At 33.1% G+C, this 19,966-nt stretch overlaps 2 protein-coding genes across 3 annotated transcripts; one reads left to right on the top strand and one right to left on the bottom strand.

The window, feature by feature from the left end:
* Window positions 1-198: 198 nt before the first annotated feature.
* Window positions 199-7,927, bottom strand: LOC108327001 (protein MEI2-like 4). Of its 2 annotated transcripts, XM_017560649.2 has the most exons (14): window positions 7,465-7,927; window positions 6,759-6,892; window positions 6,553-6,592; window positions 5,859-5,999; window positions 5,250-5,692; window positions 4,284-4,400; window positions 4,047-4,201; window positions 3,688-3,785; window positions 3,209-3,607; window positions 2,419-3,013; window positions 2,051-2,135; window positions 1,606-1,674; window positions 1,311-1,490; window positions 199-1,071 (listed from the first exon to the last, which is right to left on the bottom strand). In XM_017560649.2, the coding sequence occupies exons 2-14, from the start codon at window positions 6,834-6,836 to the stop codon at window positions 922-924; spliced, it is 2,550 nt and encodes an 849-aa protein (XP_017416138.1). In that variant the 5' UTR covers window positions 6,837-6,892; window positions 7,465-7,927; the 3' UTR covers window positions 199-921. The 2 variants fall into 2 exon arrangements, with proteins under 2 accessions (XP_017416138.1, XP_017416137.1); XM_017560648.2 differs by lacking the exon at window positions 6,759-6,892.
* Window positions 7,928-15,333: 7,406 nt separating this feature from the next.
* LOC108329515 (trihelix transcription factor ASR3) lies at window positions 15,334-19,438 on the top strand. The gene is made up of 3 exons (XM_017563750.2): window positions 15,334-16,173; window positions 17,656-17,709; window positions 18,938-19,438. The coding sequence occupies exons 1-3, from the start codon at window positions 15,543-15,545 to the stop codon at window positions 19,219-19,221; spliced, it is 969 nt and encodes a 322-aa protein (XP_017419239.1). The 5' UTR covers window positions 15,334-15,542; the 3' UTR covers window positions 19,222-19,438.
* Window positions 19,439-19,966: the final 528 nt, after the last annotated feature.

Genomic DNA, 19,966 nt, shown 5'->3' with positions numbered 1-19,966 from the left:
TTTTTTTTTCAAATGGTTATTCCTTTAAAACTGTCTTGATAAGAAATTGTAAATAAAATATTTTTAACTCAAATAAGTAATTCAAACTAGTTCACCAAAAACTAATTCAGCGCGCTAACATGAAATAATTTTACTTCAAACGAACTCAAAGACAAAAACAAGAGAAAAAAACTAAAAATTGAAGATTATTCAGCTCTTTGTAGCATTATGTATTAGTACAATGGAGCATACATGTAAAGTTCCTTACATGCTAATTTGACCCCAAAGTTACAATGAAAAAACGTTAGAAAAATAACAAATTAAAAGAATCAGAATTCACATGAAACCTTCTGTATTGAGTCTCCTCTAGTAGCATAATTTGAGATGTGAGTTATATCTTTAACAAGTGACAACAGAGACTCAAAAGACGAGACACGACAGGTACATTATTCAAAGTGTAACATTTTCAAGGAAAAAGTGAATAGAAGAGTGTGCATGCCACCAAACATCAACAATGATGAACAATCAAAGAAGGCTTCAGCACAGTACACAAATAGTTGATAAAAATTTCACCAGTTTGGGATGAGAAGGACTTCAAAATCAACAATATACAGAAGAAAAAAGCAAGGAGAGGAAGAAGGAAAACAAAGGTAAAATTGATACAGACTAAGTTCTCCTCAAACCACTTTACAAGCCTCTCCTCCAGTCTCCAATGTGAAATTCCTGTACATGTAATCTTTTGACACAGTACTCTTGCACATGAAAAGTTGTGATTTAGTAACAAAAGCCAAAAGAACTGGAAAACTTCTTGCCTTGCTCAAGGTTAGTGTTGGTAAATATGTACCACAAACATACTTTATGAATGTGACTAGATCACTTGGCTTCCAAAGGTTAGCACCCACTAAAATTAATGGTATGGCAGAAGGAACAAGGATGGCTTCGTTAGTCTGACTCCAACGAATGACCGTCTCCATCAGATGAGAGCTTGCTGATTCCCAAATTATGTTGACTCCCATGGAGGCTATCCTCCTGAGTGCTGCTTCTCACTCTTCCAGATTTGTTGCGAATATTAATGCCCACTGGGAAAGGAACCTGTGTTCCTTGCAAAGTTAGTAGTCATTCTGTATGTAGTTTCTTCCTCTCTTGGTAAAAAACGGAAGTTCAAATTTCAAATGGCTTGCCTAGATTCCATACTATTCTTGAAGCAGGTAAGAATACATGCTATATTATGCTTCAAGCCAGAAAGAATACATGCGAGCTATATTATGCTTGAAGCCAGTAAGAATGTATGCAATGTAACAGATAAATGGATCTTAAAAAGAAATTTATACCTGATCACCGGCATTAGGGCCATCTGTATTGAAGAGGATAGGCCTGCAGCGCTTATCCTCATTCATCAAGCTTGAATTTTGGAAGTGAGCAATGAGTGCTGCTTTCCCTTGTATGCGAGCATATGCAAGTGATGCAACTTTCTCACTGTTGAATTTCTCCCATTTCTTTCCATTGAACACCTACCACAGTTGCATCATATGATTTAGTTAATTGGTGCAGGGTGTGTGTGAATGTAATGTGATTATAAGTTTAATACCAGTCATATTCAGTGTATCACCATTTTCTAAAGCATACCTGATAGAATGGTATAATCAAGTCGGGATTGGTTATGTTGATGAATGCATATCCCACATTACATTTGTTCTGCAATTAATGTTGATTCCGTGTGAATAATCAAACGAAAAATGAGAAAGGAATAGTAAAGTAAATTAAATTTCGTAGTAGAAATGTTCTATAAAAGGAACCCGTTTTCATGCAAACTAGTATATTTTACTAAAGAAAATAATTCAGCTGAGAGTTGCATTTTCTTAAACTCTTATTGTTTGATTTGTTCATGAAAATGACTTTCCCTGCAAGAAGGTCGGTTCATTTTCTTCTCTTTGAATTTGATGTAAGAAACCAAGAAAGTATTTTCATTTACTGCAGCATGAAACAGAGAAGGAAACAAATATGTTCCTGAAAGATATTCTCTATACATAAAATGGGCCATTAAGTTATTTTAAAGGGAGCAGTCACTTGCCCTGAAATCAATTGGTAGGTAAACAAAATCATAAGTTCCTCTATGGCGTTCGTCAATAGCAGCCAACAGCATCTTGGATGTATACCTGCAGGAGAATAAATCAGGAGTCTATGAAAATGATAAGATTAACAAAATTAATGTAAACGAGGTCTAGAATTGAAATAGAATTCGCAACATCAAATTAATAATAGGTCTGCCTTAAGAAACCATATATCCTAAGGTTGGCTGAAAACTCCAAAATCTATTGCAAAGTGAAAGTACAACCCAAAATGTACCAAATGAATGTAAAAACGTTTTCATAGGAGAAAGTGAAAAAGTAAACACAAAAGGCTAAAGCTATTTAATGTAATATATACATTGCTACTTACTTGTTAGGAATATTCTTTATCATAAGTGTTGTTCGGATATCTTCCCCTCTCTTTATGCGGTCAATATCAAGTTCATACTGTTTCTTGTCAGCCAAGTCTGACACACCTTCAGTTCTCCTGCTTCTAGTACGTTGTTTGTGAGTCTCAAATGAATTAATCATATGGTTTCTTCCAGGAAACATTAGGTCCTTTTGGTTATGAAAATGGAGTCCAAGATGCTTGGGGAGGATTCGAAAATCAACACAGTTTCCCCCAAAATGGGGAAAGAAATTGCAAGAAACAAAGTCAACACAATTTGATGTCGTATTACCAGAAAATTGCATATTCCCAAGAGATTCCCCTGCATAGGTATGTCTTCTGTCCCAAAAAGGAGCTGAAGCCACATGCTGGCTATTTATGGGTAGAACAGTTGTCATCATATTAGATGGTGACCTAGGAAGTCCATGCAACCTTGGCAGGGTGGGGGATGGACAAACTCCATCAAAATATAAAGGTGAATTTGGCCACATCATTTCTGGAGGCTGATAGAAGTTCCCACATTTGTAATGATGGCCAGGAGGAAGAGGGAAGCTTACATTACCAGAGGATTTGAAAACTGAGAAAAGGGAGATAATAAATATGATCAATTTGATATTTCTTAAACATATCTTAAAAATTAGGCTTTTGTTTCCCATTTACTATCTAGGAAGTTCCATGATTTATAGATTTGCTAGCCATTGGAGGAAGAAAAAAAGAGAAACGACAATAAATAGTTATTACACATTCCAGTCTATTGCTCTTTATAACTTACCACATTCATTGAATTCCATGAAGCGTCCATAGGAGTTTACTGGACAGAACTGCATGCTTTCTATTCTTTCTTGTGTTTTAAGATTGATGTTTGCTGCCATCTCAGTAGAAATACGGCAAACACTGTTAGCTAAACCATCATGAAATTCTGGAAGGAAAGGGGGATGAGAAGCTGATGCGTCTTGAACATCAAAATTCAACTGGCCTGGTGAATCGTATTCAGTAATTTCACATCTGTTGTCAAATGATTTAACACTGACCAGTGATGGTAAGGACTTAGGAACACCTGAAGAGACCCCATGAACAGAAGCAGTTTTCACAGATGGTGTACATGAGGCAGGCTCAACACCAAGAATTCTTCCACCATCCATCTTACCAGGTTCAGAAATGCCATGCAAACCTGGTCCAACGTACAAACATCAGTGAGGGAAAAAATATGTTTCTGCTGCTGAATTGATAGTTAATTAGCATATGTTCTACCTGGGAAGCTAGTTGGTGACTTAAGAGGAGGGCTGTTCTGATGCAGATAAAGGCTACTTTCTTTCCGTTCTAGTTCTGGATGTATCTGTTGAGCCATACTGCAGCCAAATAAAAGCAAAGAAAAATTAGCAGAACAAAAACTAAATAACTAACAATTAAATGGCTTCTGATCCTGTAATTTGCTTCTTGAAGCAATAAGGAACATAGAATGAAACACTGATACTATTTTTAAAAAATGCAAACTAAATTGTGATAGACATTTCGAGGTAAGATTTGACTGGTATTGCCAGTGTGACAGTAGCAAAATTAAATTGAGAAAGCGTATGTAGAGGAAAAGCACAATTGAACCCAAAGATTACCTCTGTTTTGAGTCTTCAGATAGGTATGGTTCAACCTTTAGCCTCTTCCTGATAGTATCATCTCTATTCAAAGCATGGAGAGCTGCATCTGCTGCTCTAGAATCATAATATTCAATCAACTTGTGATGTAGCAGATCATGTGGGCTTTTACGAATCTGCAGTTCAAGACAGTTAGCCAACTACACACATTGTTCTGATCAATATTTGTGCAATAAATTAATTGGTAGCCAAACTCACCTCCTTTATTTCTCCATATACATTAAATATACGGTGAAGCTCATTATTCGAAATAGATGAATCATACAGAAAGACCACTAGGGTGCCCTGATTCATATCTTTCTTGGAAGGAGTATCCTGATAAAATTTGTGCCAAAGCAAGACATCATTATCCAACTCAAAGCAAGCAAATACTTTAAGTGTTACGAGGAATCAGATTCTCAGCACAGTACGTTGTAGCATTATCAAAAAGACCAATAATTCAACTACAAGATTGGATGAGCTTCTGTGTTCTAGGAGAAATTTCTTTCAAGAAAATACAATGGACTCATCCATAAACTAAAATTAGTTTACACAAGTTGAAATTAAAAATTTTAAAAAACTATATGGAAAAGTTTCGACAACTTAGTTTATGCATAAACTTGTTTTAACTTAGGAATTTCAACTTTACTTCCTGTTTTTCTCTTCTAGAAATCGTTGTGCAGAAACTCGTCCAAACATACCAATTTACTTTCACAACTTATTCATGCAAAGCAAACATGTAAACAAAATCAACATTTACTGTCCATAGTGATGAGAAATGCAGCATCCAATCTTTGGATTTGCATAATGAACATTAAACTTCCAGTGGTTGAATTGTCTAGTCTGGTGTGTTATCGTTGCATTTGGGCTGCTCTGATATCATAATATGATATCACAACAAACCCATGTTACTTGCGGTTGGGAATAATTCAAATGCGAGTCAAAATCCCACATTGGATAAAATTGATAAAATTAAACACTATATAAGATGAAAAACCCAAAAATCCACTGTCTTAAGGTTTTTAGTTAAAAGTGGTGTCAAATATCTTGTGTAGGGTAAGACTCAATGTCATGGTAAGACTCTCTCTAATAAAGTGTTTGAATATTCCCAAATTGCTTAAAGAAATTCTTGATAAAGAATTTGTCGACACAAACGAAAAGGACAAGAAAACAGTAAAAGCATACCTCAGAAAGAGAACTCAATTCAGAATCTTTGACATCACTACTAATGTTTCTCACAACTAATGTTCTAGAAGGGTGTTTATCATAACACTTTTCACCATCAATTAAGGCACTACACAGTCCTAGTTGACTGTTACAAGCTCCATCAAGGATTTCAGAATTCTTTTGTCCAGAAGATGGACTATTATCGTCTCCTAAATCCATCCCTCCAAGACTACTGAAAAGGTCTAGTTCATCCATGTCATCACCGGAGCTGTCTTGGATGATCTGGTCGAGCTCAAGTTCATTTGTCACTGCAGAAAGGAAATCATCATCACTGGGGAGTAGATTTCCAATAATTTGAGCCTCAAGTTCTTCAAGAGAGTCAAAAAGTCTTTCTTCCTCGTAGTGGGAAGCAACAGTGTCAACAGAATGCCCATATAAAGCATTATTTGCTGATGATCTCACTGCACCAATAGAAGTCATACAAAGGCATTTTAGCTAGTAGTTTTCTTTAGAAACCTCAGCATACAACCCAAACTCATTTTAGAAGTTAAATTTGAACAGTAGAACCTCATTCACTTATCCACATAAACGAGGCGAAACATGCATTAAGAGGCAAATAAAACTTACATTTCCTGCTAAACAAATCCGACAGAGAACTTGAAAAGAGGCTACTCTCATTCTGAGTAGCAACTATATTGACTTTGCTACGATCTGGCAAATGGGATAATGCTTGTACACTCAAGCTGGTTTTTATTCCTTGATCAAAATCTACATGACATAAGAAAGTCAAAGACTGATTAATAGGCCATTCTGTACCAACAAAGTACTACATCAATGCATCTTTGAGTTACTTTCAGTTCATACACTTGGCATGACAAGTAATTTTCTAACTGCTAAGTACCTTGCATCTTGTACTATCCTAGACTGATAGCGGAAGGTATTGAGAAACAAATTAACCTAAAAGCTTATATTGTCAGAAGCAAGGTGGAAATGGTTTTCAGCACACCTTAAAAGCCTTTTCGGCTTGAAGCAAACAAAGCAAAATAGCACTCAAACACGACAAATCAAGCTCTTCTAGTTACGAGTGACCAGATAAAAGTTTCAAAATTGCTCAACCAAGGCAATCTGAGATTCCTAATGTAGCAACTTGCAAGTGCAAATCGAGCAAATGACTCCTAAATCCTTAACAACGTATATACAAAAATCATATAAATTCGGGGAAAAAAGGTATTTAGCGGCAGATAACTGCAAAACGGATCCACTCCAGTGCAGTCGTGACAACAATAATAATAACACAGTCAAATAGATTAGTAATACTAACCATAGCATTTCGGCATATTATCTGATTTCCATAAGCTAACCTGCCTCAGCAAACAGAAAGAGAAAACAGGAATAAATAAGGACTGGAACCGCAAGTGTTTCAATTTCAAATTTTTACAAATGCCCCTTAAGTAACACCATGTACAAGTGTGTGTATGTGTGTACATATATATATATATATATATATATGATGAAACGAGAAGATACCTCTTTAGAAGAACAAATATCTTCAGAGGAATACAACGATGAAGAGAAACAATTAAAGTCAATTGTTTCAGAAGGCATGATGAACCCCACAATGTACTATGCCTCCAAATTGAAAATCTCCTAACTTTTTATATCTGTTGAGAACAACATAGCATGGCAGTCAATTCAACATTTTACCTCCCCAGCAAGAAAGCTACGAGGAATTATAAACCTTCCAAGTTTTCAACACACGGTCAAAAACATAAAACTTTATAAACATTAAAACTCTTTATTGGGATAGATTGTGGCAAGTTAAAACTCATTAAACTAAGAAGAATGTGAGATGTTGTGTGGCTCCTAACAATCTCCACGTGACATGTTATCAATATTTCTTTTTTATAAATTTAAAAATGATTACGATTCACATGATCAAAACCATCCAGTTCCAAATCACCTAATAATTTCTCAAGATCATGACCCTCTAACATTGGCACACAACATTAATTGCAAATCCACCGACATCGTGAACGATCAAGAGGATTTCAAACAGTTGAACATCTTAATATTCACCCCCCTAAAAAAGCTTAGGTACTTGACCTGTTGAACATTCTAAAACCACAAAGTCAAAAACCAAAACTTGAGAACAGAAGAGACAAAAATTGACGTAAACTCAAAACCCCATGATGGAAAAGCGAAAAGGGGTGTCAAAAACAAAGACAATACTGACCTTGTGGGAATTGGAAGAGGATAAGACAGAAGTGGAGGGAAGGGGTGAGAATGAGTTAAATAGTGGTAGTATTTGGAAAGAAGAAGAGGAAGAAGAAGAAGAAGTGTGAGAGAGAAAACGAATAAAGTAGGGCATAAGGCAAGGTGGGAATTTGCAAAAAGGGAGGATCATCTTTGTAGGTATCAATGCATGTGTGGCGTGCAAGATCCTCCATCCAAACCTTCTCACAACCTTTTACCGTTCCCTGCATTGCACGTTAACTAACTACTTCAACTTCTCTCCTTTCTCACCTTCACTTCTTCTTCTTCTTCATTTCCGAACTTCATCGGAATTTTGAGCTCTCGCCGGAAATGTGATTTTTCCGGCAAGCAGGGACGGGAAGACGACTGTTTTTTCCGTTTATTCGTTAACGGCGTGAATACCGTTTCATACTATGTTCCTCTTGAGATGACTTTCTTACCATTCTTCCAATCATTAAAATTTCCGTACATGTGTTCAACAACTACATTACATTAAATTGACTGAATTAACACATTGATTGGATGATTTAATTTTTTTAAGCGTCTTTGAAATTATTAATCGACCATTTTTATTATTATTTTCTAAAATGACAAGAGTGTTGTTAACTTATTTTCTTTTAATAAATAATTAACGTAATCTAATATGGTGTTTTTTAGTAGAAATATTGATTTGTTAATTAACACTCTTAAAAATTCAAACATTCAATAACATGACCTTTTTGTAAGGTAGATAAAAAACATAGTTCCAATATGAAATAATAAATAAAATAGGATGTTGTATACAAAGTTTTATTAGATTTATCATCTCATCAATTTCTTTTTATCCGACCATATAAAAATAATACATTAATTATTATTAACTTAACTGTTTTTCCAATATTGATTTTATTTTATTGTTTTCTAATTTTTGTTTTAAATAGACTGAGTGTTCTTTGACTTGAAGGAATAATGTTTGTTCCATGACAGAAGCATGCACTTCATTGTTTCTTCTTATTTCACACATTAAAGCCTACTTTAGCCTAAACATTAGTAGTAAGTAGTGATTAGCATAATCTAATTGTGAACAGTTGGTCATAATATGAGGGGTCTTGCTCTCTCCACCACCCCAAGTACTTCTGCATCTCCCTATTATTTTCTTTTATTTCAAAAATACTCTACATCTTCCCATTATTTTCTTTTATTTTAAAAATACCCTACACCTCCCCACTGTCCTCAACAATCTTTTTCTCTCTCTCTGCATTAATAGAGCATTATCTTTCTCTTTCTCTCTCTACATTAATGGAGCATTCATATGGCTTAAATTTAAACTTGTGATATATTGTAAAATATAAAATTGAGAGGAAACTTCAATAGTAGTGTTTCTACCACTTCCATTTTATAAACTTAAAGGTTAGATGCAAATACAAAATAATAAACATAATAATATTAATAGTAAATAATATATTATTATTATTATTATTATATACTAACTTTATAATGACGAAAGAACTAAATAAATACAAAATCTTTAACAAATAATTTTTCTTTTATATTTTAAGTATTTAATAATATTTTTATATTATTTATCTAATAAATTAAATATTTTATTCAAGTTATTTGAGTCAAACATGTCGGTAAGTTAAAACATAATATAATGTTAAAAATTATAGATATTAAATGTAAAAAAAACACACACATATATATATAAACATATTTCTAGAAATTTAAAACAAAATTTTACCATTTATTAAGTGATTTGAAGAAAAAAAAATATTGAACAGTGAAAATAAGATTGAATCAAGCTTGTTTAAGGGAAAGTGTAAATAAAATTTTACAATATATCACAAGTTTAAATCTGAACCATGTGAATGCTCCATTAGTGTGGAGAGAGAAAGAGAAAGATTATTGAATATAGTGGGGAAGTGTAGGGTAATTTGGAATAAAAGAAAATAGTGGGGAGGTGTAGAGTATTTTTTGAATAAAAGAAAACAGTGGGGAAATGCAGGAGCGCTTGGGGTGGTGGAGGGAGCAACACCCTAATATGAGAATTGGGCTAGACCTATAATTTGGCCCAGGAAGACAGAAAGAAAAAAAAGAGTATAATTATGGGTTACTCTTCTTACCAGACAACAAGGTTCATCATATTAGTATTTGGGCGCTTCTTCCTGCACCACATGTTTTACTTCCTATACCCTCAAATTTTAGGAAATGGCTAAATTAAGCTTTGAACTTTGACTGGGATAAATTTACAATTTCACTTCTCTTTTACTTTGTTGTGCTGCAGAACATCCTACAACTCACTTCTCCCAACAGTTCCTTCCACCTTTCCTAGTTCACCATTATTTATTCTCTACAGTATTTCTTCTCTTCATTTACTCTCGATCATTCTTCCATGCAGTGATTTCGACTATGAAAGCCCACGTCTTTTTTTTATATGAAATATATGATTTGAAAGAAAAAAATTAAAAGATTGGAGTGGATTTGAAAATAAATTATGTATTATTTTGTTTAAAGAGATTTGAAAACAATTAAGAGTTAATTTAAAAATAAAATTTGTGAAAGTTTGTATTAAATTTTAATCATGTGATACACAAAATAAATTATTTTAATGAATAAAAAATAAAGATTATCAAATTATTTTTATTGGTAATAATAATATAAAATGAAATTTATGAATAATATAATTTTTGGTAAAAAAATAATAAAATAATTAAAATAGTTTTTTAGAAAATTTTATTCTTTTAATGAATATTATTTTTTTAAGAATATAAATCAGTCATGGTATAATTTATTATTTTTATAGTAAAATTGAAAATTTCGTCTACCTTTATAATTTATGAGTTATTAATTAGTATTCAATTAATTTAAATTATTTAGTAATGATAATTTTTTTTTCCTAAATATTAAAGAAAAGAATGTAAGGGTGCATTAAACATTTCAAAAGTCATGTTGCTTTACACTAGAATTATAAAAGTGAAGAATTAAATAAAAGTTAGAATGAAAGGTGAATATTTGTTTATAAAATATGTACCGGTAGCAAACACAATGGACAAATTTATTTGTGGTTTTGAATAGGATATAAGTTACTTTGGAATCAATTTTATTTTAAAGTGGAATCCGTTACTAATTCTACTTGGAATCGATTTCATCTCAAAGTAGAATTAGTTATAATTGTAGTGAAATTATTCTACTTTCATCTTCAAGTTCTCTTCACCTGCAACTTCAATTTCCAACATTTTCATCTTCAACCTCTTCGTCTTCAACCTCACTCATGATTAGACCAATGGTAAAATGGTTTATATGTGAAATAAACTCCATGTCCATGTATTACGCTTGGTTCTTCTTCATCTCAAATCTCACTTTGACGTCCATTGCATGCAAGTTTTCTCACGTAAAATGTTAATTGTATCAGGGCAAAACTAATATTTAACTTAAAATTTCTTTAAATTCGAGCAAACCATCGAAGATTGAAAATCTCGTCAATCTCCAAAACCATTGTTTTGCATCACTTACAAATATCTCAAAACGAATGTGATTTAACTCACAAATCCATCTTCATGAATACTTTTAAACACTGGATTATATTCAAACGAGCACAACATTAATGTAGGTAACCATATTTTGTTTTAGGTTTGGAGATTTTTTAAGGTGTATATCTCTCTCTACATTTAGAAATGTGTTTTGTGTGAAATTTGGAGGATTGAACCAGACTCTGAAAGTTGCTTAAGTGTGAAATACATAGAGTATCAAATTTTGAAATATGGTGGTTAATGTTCACTATATTTGGAAATCCAATTAGTGTCATGAAATAGTTGGGTTAAACAAATTAAATATGATGATTATTAATTGGTTGTACTGAATTTTGAAGATCGATTTTGAGTGTATAATTAAATTTCAAGACATGGTTTATGTGTGAAGTGGCGATTTGGGGTACCACATTTTGAAAATCAAATGGGAGATTGTTCACTAAATTTCAAAATTTGGTCATGTGACTGTTCATTGGATGTTGAAATCCTAGTGAACTTTCGTGTTGCATTGGACTTAGAAGTTCAATGGTGATTAGGATACCAAATTTTGGAAACTGATTTTAAGACTGCTCATCGGATTTTGAAATCCAATTTTGTAAGTGTTCACTAGACTTCGAATTTTGGATTGTGAGTGAATTTGTGTGTTGCATCGGATTTGGAAATTTGGTAGTGATTTGGGTATCAGATTTTGAAAATTGGTTTTAAATTTGTTTATCGGATTTCGAAATCCAATTTTGTGAGTAGTCACGAGATTTCAAAAATTTGTTTTTGTGATAACTGTTTTGAGTATATTAGTATATACATTGTTATTGTTATTCTTTGTGTGTAAGTGGTTATAATTTTGGTATAGAAAATTATTGTTTAGATTTTGAATTAGATGAAGTAACTCAAATGAGATGTATTATTAAGATGAAATAAATTATGGAGAGGGGAGGAAGGAAATGACGGTGGAACGAAGGAAAGCTACTGAGAGAAATGAAAGAAAAATGTGTAGGTTTGCATCACAAATGAAAAGATAAGTGAAATAATTCTCTTAAACTAAAAAACAAAATATCAACATGCTTGAAATTGCTGAATTCTTGTGGATATGATAACCTTTATTCGGTTGAACTACAATCGACATGGTACACTTGTCAGTAGGTCACACAACTAAATAATTCTTTTAAAACTTGATATTAGAGGATGTTAGAGATTTTGGGACTCAAGCCCTATGGATATAAAATCTCAACCTAAGTTTTCCTTATCACCATCCTTTACTATGCCTATATACTGATTAACACTTCTTTTATCATTGTCTCGGCCAGAACTTTGATCTTTGAAATTGAAATTAATAGACTTATCACCACCATTTCGTCCATAGGTACTTTTTCTTTCAACCTTGTCTCCACACCAATTCGAACCAAAGAAAGCTTTTAAGACAATTGCACAATTCTATCTTCTTTTGAGAAACAATAAGCCAAAACTAGTTGTCTTTCGAATATGAAGTCCAACGATTTTTAATATGTGATTTAATTTGACTCATCACATATTCATGCTCATTTGAATTTGGACAGCTCTTTTAAACGATTTAAATTGGAGCCCACCAACAACAACTCTTTATTAGTTTTTTAAGCATTTTCTACAAATTTTTTATTATAATTTTTTGCTACTTCTAATTACATGGGTTGCTAATTTCATCTTTTTAAATTATAGAACGATGTTTAATGATGTTTGAATAGTTTAGATATTTAATATATATATATATATATATATATATATATATATATATATATATATACATATATATATATATATATATAAAATATATTTTTAAATGGGTCAATTTACAAATTCACCAATGCGTAGTGAGTCGAGTCGAGTTATAAATTTTTTAACTTATCAAAGAGTAAAACCAAATTGAGTTAACTAATTTTAATTCAATTCATGTTGAGCCAACCTTGTGAATTAGATTGTCTTCAACAATGTAACTATGATGATAGAAAGAAATAGAAAAAGTTGTGTAACAAAAAAGAACAATCATGATAAATAATAATCAAAAGGGAGAAGAAAGACATAGAATTATCAATAACATCTTGTTTGTTTTGTTTATCAATGTTAAAGAGTCAACTTGGCTACAAAATTGGAGTTATAAGGTTGGTTTATTGGTAAAAATTGAAAAAAAATGTGAAAAAAACTTTGAATTCAACTCTCTCAAATAACATTTGAAATATATAATTTTAGTTTTTGAAGGATTTGGAACGAAGGGTGGAAGAGATTACGAGTTTAATCACGAACTAACAAAATACTAATAATCAACATTTATCGACAAAAAAATATTAAATTTATTTTTTATTATTTTTAATTAAATTTACAACCCATTTGAATTTTATAAGACTATGAGAAGAATAATTATTTATTTATTAGTAAATAAATCCAACAACAAATTTATCCCCCATGTATGGTTTATCTCATTTCTCCATCTTAAATAAAAATGAAACACTTTGTTAATGGGAGATTATATGTAAGTAACTTCAATAATTTAGAATTAGGTTAATAATTCAACACTGTAGATAAAGACACCCCAAAAGACTCAGCTAAAAAAATCATTAGAGAAAACAAACATTTCATTAAAACACAAAGAAGACCTGTTGAATAAAACTAAATAGCCACATGAATTCAATTTTTTTCCTTGAAACTATCACATACCATAAGAAATGGATGAAACTTAAAAAAATAAACACAAGTTGAAAGCAATAAAGATCCATAACGCTATTTATACTATGTAGTCAAAATTAGTTGAATTTAATCTAGCTTATACTTTGTTTAACTCGCTCTTCAACCTATTTTAGGAGCTTTATTTGCACGCATCCAATTCTTGAAGATTTGAGAGAAAAAAAAAAGAGATCAAAAGAAAAAAAGAAGGAAAGAGAAAGAAAAATAGAACATATGTCAGCAGTGAATTTTTTAATCTCAATTATAACCAGAAGATAATAAAGGTTGTCAGATGTTATTAAATATTCAATTAAAAAATCCGAGAATTCTTGTCTCTTTGTCCATTGCAACCATGTTAATAACTTTTTCAGACTCCATCATAACAAAAATTATCTTAAATATGAGTGTCACAAACAAGTCATGAAAGAAGTAATTTTCTCAATCCATTGCAACCATGTTAGTAACAAAAACTATTTTGAGTATGAGTAGTTGAGAATTTAAGTGTGAGTCTAAGTTTTATATTGAGTAAAAAAGAAAAAGTAAAGTACGATATATAAAAATAAAAACTCATTATCCAATTGTCTTAAGATTTTAGATAGATAATGTTATCAATCTTTTATGAAATTTGACTTAGATCTCATTAATATAGTATTTTCTTTTACTAAACTTCTTTTTTTTGATAAATCCAACATAAGTGTCAGAAACAAGTCATGATGTAGCATAATTAAAATTAGATTTAGATCTTATTAGTATTTGGTGTCTTGATTTATACATTTCCTGTAAGACTACAAATTTAAATGAAGAATGTTTTTTTGTGAAGTTGTGTGAGAATGATGTTTGTTTGGGTTATTACCTGATTTTGAAGATTTGATTTCGTAAGGCAGAAATTGTTTTGGTTTATTTAGCGAGAATGTGTGAATGGCACCTTACGTAAGAGGCGTGCGATAAATTATAATTGAGTGAGAGTAGTGAAAGCAGAAAGGGGAAAAAAAGAAGAAAGTGGGTTTAATGGAGGGGGCCATGGAAATGGAGATTAAGCATTGAGCATTAAGCAAAGATTAGAGGGAAATTATTCGATAAGATAAGAGAGGTTGAGAAAGGAAAGAAAGGATTAGTGAGTGGTAGGGTAGCATGCCCTTGTCAACTCATCAACAACAACTATTTAAAAGGGGATTTGGAGTTATTCCTCCTTTGATTGATACCACATTTATTAAAAAATATTTATAAAAAAGGGTGAAAAAAAGAAGAAGAAAAAGCTCATATTAACATCAAGGGGTTGAAGGTGGAATTTTAGACGTTACATGGAAACCCCAAACAGGAAGGGAGAGTCAGAATTTCACGTCTCATAGGGTTTGGAAAATGACCAAAAACAGGAATAGAAAAAAAAACTGAGGATGGACAATGAAATGAAAGTGCTGTTTGGGGAATTTTATGTCAAACCAACCCAACAAGTAACCTTTACAAACAAAGAAAATGCCATTAATTCAGAATTAAAGATAAGGATATGACCCCAATAAATAGTAATCAATAATAATTGTTAATAGCAATAATAAATTAAAGAAACCCTTGTTAAGGGGTTAAGGGTCAAAACATGATTAGTGAAGTAAAAAAATTAAAAATAAAAACCCCAAATTCACTGGCAAAAGCCACAAAACACAAAACACAAAAACAAAAACCCACTCTCTCTTTCTCTCTAATTTTTTTTTTCTTCTCTTCCTCTCTTCGTTCTTACGGAGAGAAACATAAATAAACAAAACCTAAACCCTCTTTTTTTTTTCTTAACGCCGTAACGGGCATTCCCAAAGGCACCGTCACAAATTCTCACGTGCCAGTCACGTGTTTTTTCACAATTCTCTTTTTCATGGCTCTGGACCAGCCTTCCAACCCCAACGCCGTTGACGGGGCGGGTAACGGCGCCGCGCCTTGCTCCGCCGCGGACGGAGGCGACGACGGAAGGCCGGCGGCGAGGCTGCCGCGGTGGACGCGGCAGGAGATTCTGGTGCTGATTCAGGGGAAGAGTGACGCGGAGAACCGGTTCAGACCGGGTCGGGGGAGCGGTTCGGCGTTCGGTTTGAGCGAACCAAAATGGGCGCTGGTCTCGGCGTACTGCAAAAAGCACGGCGTGAACCGGGAGCCGGTGCAGTGCCGGAAGCGGTGGAGCAACCTCGCCGGCGATTACAAGAAGATCAAGGAGTGGGAGTCGCAGGTCAGGGATGAAGGGGAGTCGTTTTGGCTCATGAGGAATGATTTGAGGAGGGAGAGGAAATTGCCCGGTTATTTTGACAGGGAAGTGTATAATATTCTCGATTCTCCGTCCACGGCGGCTGCTGCGACTGTGGAGACTCCTACGGCCGCGGTGGAGGAGGAAGTGCACCTGTATGATAGTAATCGGAGAGTTGGGAGTGATGATGGGTTGTTCTCTGATTGTGAGAAGGAGGAGGTTTTGCTTTCGGCCCCTTCCAAGGATGTTCCGGCACCCGTTCCAATCTCAGGTTCGTTTTTTGGAATCAATTTCGGACACGCCCTTTGTGATTCTGTGAACTATTGTTATGTTATAGTAAGGGTTCTTTTTTTTTTCCCTTTTCCTCCACTTTTGCTATTGTTGATTTGTTGAGAATGATTGCATTACAGAAAAGTTACGGTGAAATTTATGGTAAAAAATTGCCTTATGATAGAGAAAATCCATTGGTGAGTAAGTGTGTATTTTGAATTTCAGTTTTTCAGCTGAATTTGAATCAATCCAACACTCATAATGCTCCTCTGTTTTATGCATGGGATAGTACCATATCTACTAACAATGCTGTTCTAATGGATTTCCAGACATACTCAGTGACTTAGTGCGTATTTGTAAAACCGATGTCTCACATTTCGATGATGCAGTTGAACAAAAGTTTAAACGTCACTGAAAGTACCAAAGGATGAAGAAAATTGATAAAAACTTAAAATTCTTAAGAAGGATTTATGGGGTATTTGGATTTATAATTTATAATTACGTTGAAATACAACTAAGATGGTTTTACTTAAATATTCATGTATTTGGTTCCATGTTAAGAAATTGAATATGAATCTGTAGTTGATTTTAGGTTGAAATAACTTTTTTGCTGGTTCATACAAATTCCTTACTATGATTTTTTATCATCTGGATCTAGAATAAAAACATAGTACTTCAGTTTAGTTTAAAATCAATTTTAGCTAATTGTGTGCTTCGTTGCGAGTGACTTTCTCCAGCAAAAAATAGTTTTTTTTTGTGGTGATTTCGTGTCGATTTTTTCTTGAATATTGTTTTTTCTATGGCCGATCCAAACAGACAATTAATCTTGCGAAATCAATTTTGAGTTACTCATATATACAGTGTGTGCTTTGAGATACTCATCTATAGAGTGTGTTTGGTTTGGTTTTTGCAAGACACTGAATGTTTTTCACTTGTTCCGAAGCTGAAAATAGAGAAGCAAGTATGTTGTTGGATTGGAAAAAAGTGGCTTAGGTTAAACCCCACATTTCTTCTAACACTCACACACAGTGAGTTGAAAGTTAAGTATATTCACTAATATGTAATTTATGCGACAGATGCAACTCAGTGAAAAAAGTTTTTGTTGATATCATTGTTGTTGGTAATGTCTAGCATTTATTGGTATATGCTAATGTTGTTGGGTTGTCTTTTGTGAAGTTGGAAAGTGTCTAGACATGCTACTGGCTTTCATGGCTTTGGGAACACTTTTCTTTTGTTATGAAAGACTAAATTTTAGTGGGCTTTTTCTTTTCGGAATTTTTTTTTTCGATTCTAGCAATGATGTTGTAAAGTTGGAACTTTGGAGTCAAGGGTACTGGGATTCCCATGTGGCATTCTTGAACTATATATATATATATATATATATATATATATATATATATATATATATATATATATATATATATATATATATATATATATATATATATATTTCCTTGATTTTTCTCTTCCTTCTGATTTGCAGAGAAGCAGTTTCAACCACTCCTTCAACTATGTGAACGGGAAGGCAATGCTGAAGGTAACAGAGTTTTTTACTCTTTTATTCTTAATGCATTTGAATATTTAACGATGGATTAAAAATCATGATTATTGTTTTAAGATTGGAATAATACGATTAGCAGTTGTATTTGCACTGGCACCATTTTCATTGAAAGTTGAAACCTTATATTTTTCCGAAATGGATTCTTGTTGTGTTCTGTAGACAGCCTTGATATTTTGGCATAAAAGCTTAGGCCCAGGGTCTGCTGATGTGACCAACATGATGTAGTAGGCCCTAAACCTAGTGTCTTGTTTGTTAAAGGGCATCCAATGTCAATGACAGGATAGCCAAACAAAAACGTGGAAGCTACTTCGGTGTCCTTTCCATGTCTTCAAAATATCATGAATTCAGTGCTTATACAAAGCAAGCTAAAAACTCGTTAGTGACAGCTTGCTACCTTGTCCGCTGTGTTTGTTTCCCATTCTTTCTGTTGCTGCTGCATTCTAATTAATTGGTTACCTATTTTCTGCCATAAATTTTTGCTATTGCATTTAGAATTTCAATAATGCCAGGTCCCTTATTTTTCATTCATTTGTTATCCATACTGGTACCATGTTGCTTTTACTGGAATCTAAATCCGATTCCTGCATATCAAATTTGTCTACTTTAGTACAAACAGAATGATGGCTTATCTGAAGATGAAAATGGTACTAGGCTTGCAGTTAGCCCACCTTTTTACTTTTGGGATTAAGAATTGATAGGATTGGAGCATTCAATGTATGATTGGTTACTTAATAATATATTGGATGCTAGGTATAAAACATATATCTCTACAAAGTGAATTTGATTAGGATTAAATACATTGAATTGGATGATGTTTACTCGTATAATTGCCAGAGTAATGGTGCCTACTCATGCTTAACGTTAGCACTTTCCTGGGAAGTCATTGTATTGCACTTTATATCTCATTGTCACTTTTCTGTTAACATTCCACATTCTAAACCTACCCTAATAAATGAAAAACTATTTTCCGTAATTTATGTCCGAAAAGAAAGTTCTTCTCTTTTAATAAATGCCAAGCTATGTCTTAGGCACAAGCTTTCATTATGCTATCACCTAAACTTTTGAGCTTTAGCTGCTAGGCCGTAGCTTACTTAAATAGGTATAGGTATAAGACCAAAGCTTCTATTATGACAGTCACAGTATCCAGTACTTAACTGATGACATTATTGTAACTTCAATGTCTTTACATTCCTTAATTCTACAGGTACTACCAATGAGAAACGGGCAACCCCAAATCCAGAAATGGGTTCTACATCTCAAGGAGGACGGAAGAGGAAGCGATTTTCAACCGATGCAGAAGAGGAAAGTTTGCAAAGTCAATTAATTGATGTCTTAGAAAAGAATGGCAAAATGCTTCGTGATCATCTTGAAGCTCAGAACACCAATTTCCAATTGGACCGCCAGCAGCAGAAAGACACTGCAACTAACATAGTTGCCGTACTTGATAAGCTGGCAGATGCTCTAGGGAGAATTGCTGATAAATTGTAGAGCGAGGAGGATCAGAATAGAATAGTGTACAGAACAATTGGAGTCAACAATAGTGGTTCCCATAATTTATCTCAGGGTAGTTTGTAGAAGATGAATGTCACACACACTACTTACCTTTTTTTTTTTCATTATCTCCAGTCACTGCATAATGTCACTTTTTTTTGTTGTTTATTACTGTTACTACAGCATTTTATACACAAATTTGGAGGTTACTACATTTATTTATTCTCTTCTTTCGGTGAGGTTTATATAATGAATATTTCCGGGTCAATAATAGCGGTTGTACAGATGATATTACTATTACTAATTTAAGGTACATTTTTATTAGTGGTATCCCTTTGTGTGCTCTTGCAATGTTTTTCTTCTCTTGTATAATTCATCTTTCCACCAATCTTTGCTTTTTTTAGGTTGATTTAACCATTAACCATACTATTGGGAAAAAGGAGTCAGTTCATCGAATCACTCCATGTTACTTTCCCTGTGCTTTTAAAGGATAATAGCACCAAAAGAAAGAAGTGGAACAGAACCAGTTAACCTTGGTTAAATTGTTATGTTTTCCTATTTATCTTTGGTTATGTTCTGTCTAGATTCATGGATTTAACTTAGTTGACATTAGTTGACTATCGATTTTTTTTTTCTTTTAATTAAAATGGATTTGCCTTTAGCATATCAGAACCTGATAAAAACAAATCTGTCTACTGTGCATTTCTTAAAAAATTAGGTTTCTAGAGTCAGCTGCTATATT

Source organism: Vigna angularis, chromosome 2 (assembly GCF_016808095.1).
Source record: "Vigna angularis cultivar LongXiaoDou No.4 chromosome 2, ASM1680809v1, whole genome shotgun sequence".
NCBI classification, from domain to species: Eukaryota; Viridiplantae; Streptophyta; class Magnoliopsida; order Fabales; family Fabaceae; genus Vigna; species Vigna angularis.
This window is presented reverse-complemented; position numbering and strand designations above follow the sequence as displayed.

Excerpts from the sequence above, each read along its gene's own strand:
- LOC108329515 (XM_017563750.2), top strand. The coding sequence starts at position 15,543 with ATGGCTCTGGACCAGCCTTCCAACCCCAACGCCGTTGACGGGGCGGGT. Across the intron at positions 16,174-17,655 it reads GGCACCCGTTCCAATCTCAG|AGAAGCAGTTTCAACCACTC; the intron begins GTTCGTTTTTTG and ends TCTGATTTGCAG. Across the intron at positions 17,710-18,937 it reads ACGGGAAGGCAATGCTGAAG|GTACTACCAATGAGAAACGG; the intron begins GTAACAGAGTTT and ends TTAATTCTACAG.
- LOC108327001 (XM_017560648.2), bottom strand. The coding sequence starts at position 7,635 with ATGATCCTCCCTTTTTGCAAATTCCCACCTTGCCTTATGCCCTACTTT. Across the intron at positions 6,593-7,464 it reads CCTCTTCCAATTCCCACAAG|GTTAGCTTATGGAAATCAGA; the intron begins GTCAGTATTGTC and ends TTGCTGAGGCAG. Across the intron at positions 4,401-5,249 it reads AATTGAGTTCTCTTTCTGAG|GATACTCCTTCCAAGAAAGA; the intron begins GTATGCTTTTAC and ends AAATTTTATCAG.